At 43.3% G+C, this 2,552-nt stretch overlaps 1 protein-coding gene across 1 annotated transcript; it reads left to right on the top strand.

The window, feature by feature from the left end:
* Nucleotides 1–301: 301 nt before the first annotated feature.
* Nucleotides 302–2,542, top strand: LOC121963332 (ubiquitin-associated and SH3 domain-containing protein B-like; the record flags this gene model as incomplete). Its single annotated transcript, XM_042513631.1, has 5 exons — nt 302–493; nt 605–813; nt 1,956–2,100; nt 2,175–2,301; nt 2,423–2,542. Coding segments are annotated over exons 1-5 (793 nt in total), but the record flags the coding sequence as incomplete, so codon positions are not given.
* Nucleotides 2,543–2,552: the final 10 nt, after the last annotated feature.

The raw sequence follows: 2,552 nt of genomic DNA, 5'->3' as shown, positions 1-2,552 counted from the left end.
ACTTTTTTTAAACACAGGCGAAAATGAGACCGACTGCCAAACGGTATTTGAGGCAGCTAAGTGCCAAATCAGATTAGAGCCGTGGTGTTGGCGCTAATACTCTGTCACATTTCTGTTTCTGGTAAAGAGACAGATTAGAGCGTGTCGTCCAAATCTGATGTGGAAATGTTGAGCCTTTTTTGGTTTCCCTTATCTCTGATACTCAGTTTTACCCTTCTCTAACTTCTGCAGCAGAATATATTTTTTCACATTTGGACAGATAACGAAAGATGCAGATTTTGCACTGTATGACGAATATACTATGTCTCATCTTCGAACTCCAGAAGTCCATGTGGAGCCTCATAAGAAGCAGCTCCACGTAACTCTGGCCTACAACTTCCCCACAAACCACCTCCCATCACTGGAGAAACTGGCCAAAGGAATCGAAGTCAAGCTAGGCTGTGATTGGCTGGCTGTCCTGTTCTCCCGGGACATTCGTTTTGCAAACCACGAGGTATTCATACTAGCAGTGCATGTTCTGAGGTGACAGATATCCATTAACCAGCAGCACTAAAATGTTATTATTTTATCTAAATGTCAGCCAATAAATGTCATGCCTCTGCAGACGCTGCGGGTGATGTACCCCTACATGCCTCAGAACGAAGATGAGCTGGAGCTGGTTCCTGGCGATTTTGTCTTCATGTCTCCGGTGGATCAGACTAGCACCAGTGAGGGCTGGGTGTACGGGACATCGTTGTCCTCCGGGCTGTCCGGCCTGCTGCCTGAGAACTACGTGAGCCTGGCCGACGAGTCAGACACCTGGGTCTTCCATGGGTGAGCAGAGCGCCGCACACGGGCACAAGAGGTGGTCTTAACTATCAACGCAGGATAAATAAATAAGAAGGCATCAACATTATGATACAAAATACACACAAAACACCAGTTTAACACCGAATAAATACAATCAGGTCTTCAGCAGAGCAGGATAGGGATGTCAGGGCATCCAGCTGCTTGAATCATTGTACCATTTTTGGCCGTCTCAGACAAAAGATGATCACGAAAGAAACGTGGAGATGTCTTTGATTGTGGCTCTAAAACGGTAATCCTACGTTTCACGCATGTTCAAAGATAGCAGTTTTTTGTTCTAAAAACGTTAAGAGAATGTTTAAATGCAACGACTTAATGTTTTAATTACATTTTCAGTGGCAAGTTTTCACCATGTTACCAGAACGTCCTTCTTAAAGTTTGGGTAACATTATCTGGAAACATCAAAAATGTTTTTTTTGTTTGTTTTGTTAACATTTCACAATTTTACATTTTCATATAAAAAAGGTCAGTAATCTCAGTCCTCAATAACGTTCTCTGAATGCTGCTTTGAAAACGTTCCTCCTTTGTTCTCGTGTAACATTGTGGGAACGTTTTATAAAAGAACGTTTTTTTGATCTGTTTCCTATAAACATCACCAAAACATCCTCAAAATGTTGCCGTTAAAACGTTACATCTCAGTCAGCATTTAACCTTAAAGGAACATTATTTGAAATGATAAACACCCTTAAAAGGCTTTGTGAAAATTAGATTAAAATGCCTAAAACACCTAAAATTTCTTCAGAAAGTAATTTAGTGCACAGTTGACCTGTAATAGGAGAGATGTGAACAGGAAGTGGGTGCCATAGTGTTTCCTGTATTATAAAAATGGAGCCTCCAAAATCAACCAATATTGTAGTGGAGAAGCGTTTTAGTGATCATTTCTTGTAAAGGGAAAAAGGTCTTTGCAACGATTCATTTTGCACTGTATAAATAAACCATCATTTGCAAATGTTTCACTCAAGCTGTTATTTTGGATGAGTTGCAGATATCAAAACGTTGTTAAACTGTTGCCAAAATATCCGATGGTTCAGCTCTTTGTTATTGCCAAGAGGAAGAAATGATGCGGCTCGTACGGCGTACCTGATGTCTGTTCTGCTCGTCCGCCACAGCTCCCATTCATTCTTCAGCTGTGGGCCCAGTGACAAGAGCAGCAAGGAGAGAGGGATGTTTGACGGACTGCTGGACAGCCGACGACCCGAAAACACGAGTCCCGGAGACACACCCACCCTCAGTCTCATTTGTCATCCAATGCAGGTGGATTTGTCTTTCTTGTTTTCGAGGTTCATGTCATAACGTGATGTATTTTTACTGACGCCTTTTATTTCCAGCAGGTCCTGCGGATTAGCGGCAGTCACTCCAGGCAGCCCAAGCGGACACTTTTTGTCTGTCGGCACGGCGAGAGGATGGATGTGGTCTTTGGAAAACACTGGCTCTCCCTCTGCTCGGACAGTAAAGGTGAGAGGTCAAAGGTCATCAGTGGGCAGGCAATAGAAATAGTCAAAAAAATGTCCTTCTTTCACTACATTTTAAAGAAACCACCTGCCGTTTGAGAATGTGTGTTTTTGTTGCTCTGCAGGTAGATATGTACGCTCCAATCTCAACATGCCTCCCAGTCTGCCGCTGTGGGGCGGACAGAGGGATTATGACATGGACGCTCCTATCACCGTGTTTGGATCCACACAGGCTCGACTAGTGGGTACGTCCCC

Source organism: Plectropomus leopardus, unplaced genomic scaffold (genome assembly GCF_008729295.1).
Source record: "Plectropomus leopardus isolate mb unplaced genomic scaffold, YSFRI_Pleo_2.0 unplaced_scaffold10901, whole genome shotgun sequence".
NCBI classification, from domain to species: domain Eukaryota; kingdom Metazoa; phylum Chordata; class Actinopteri; order Perciformes; family Serranidae; genus Plectropomus; species Plectropomus leopardus.
Note: the sequence above shows the minus strand (reverse complement) of the source record. Positions and strands in the feature narration are given on the sequence as shown.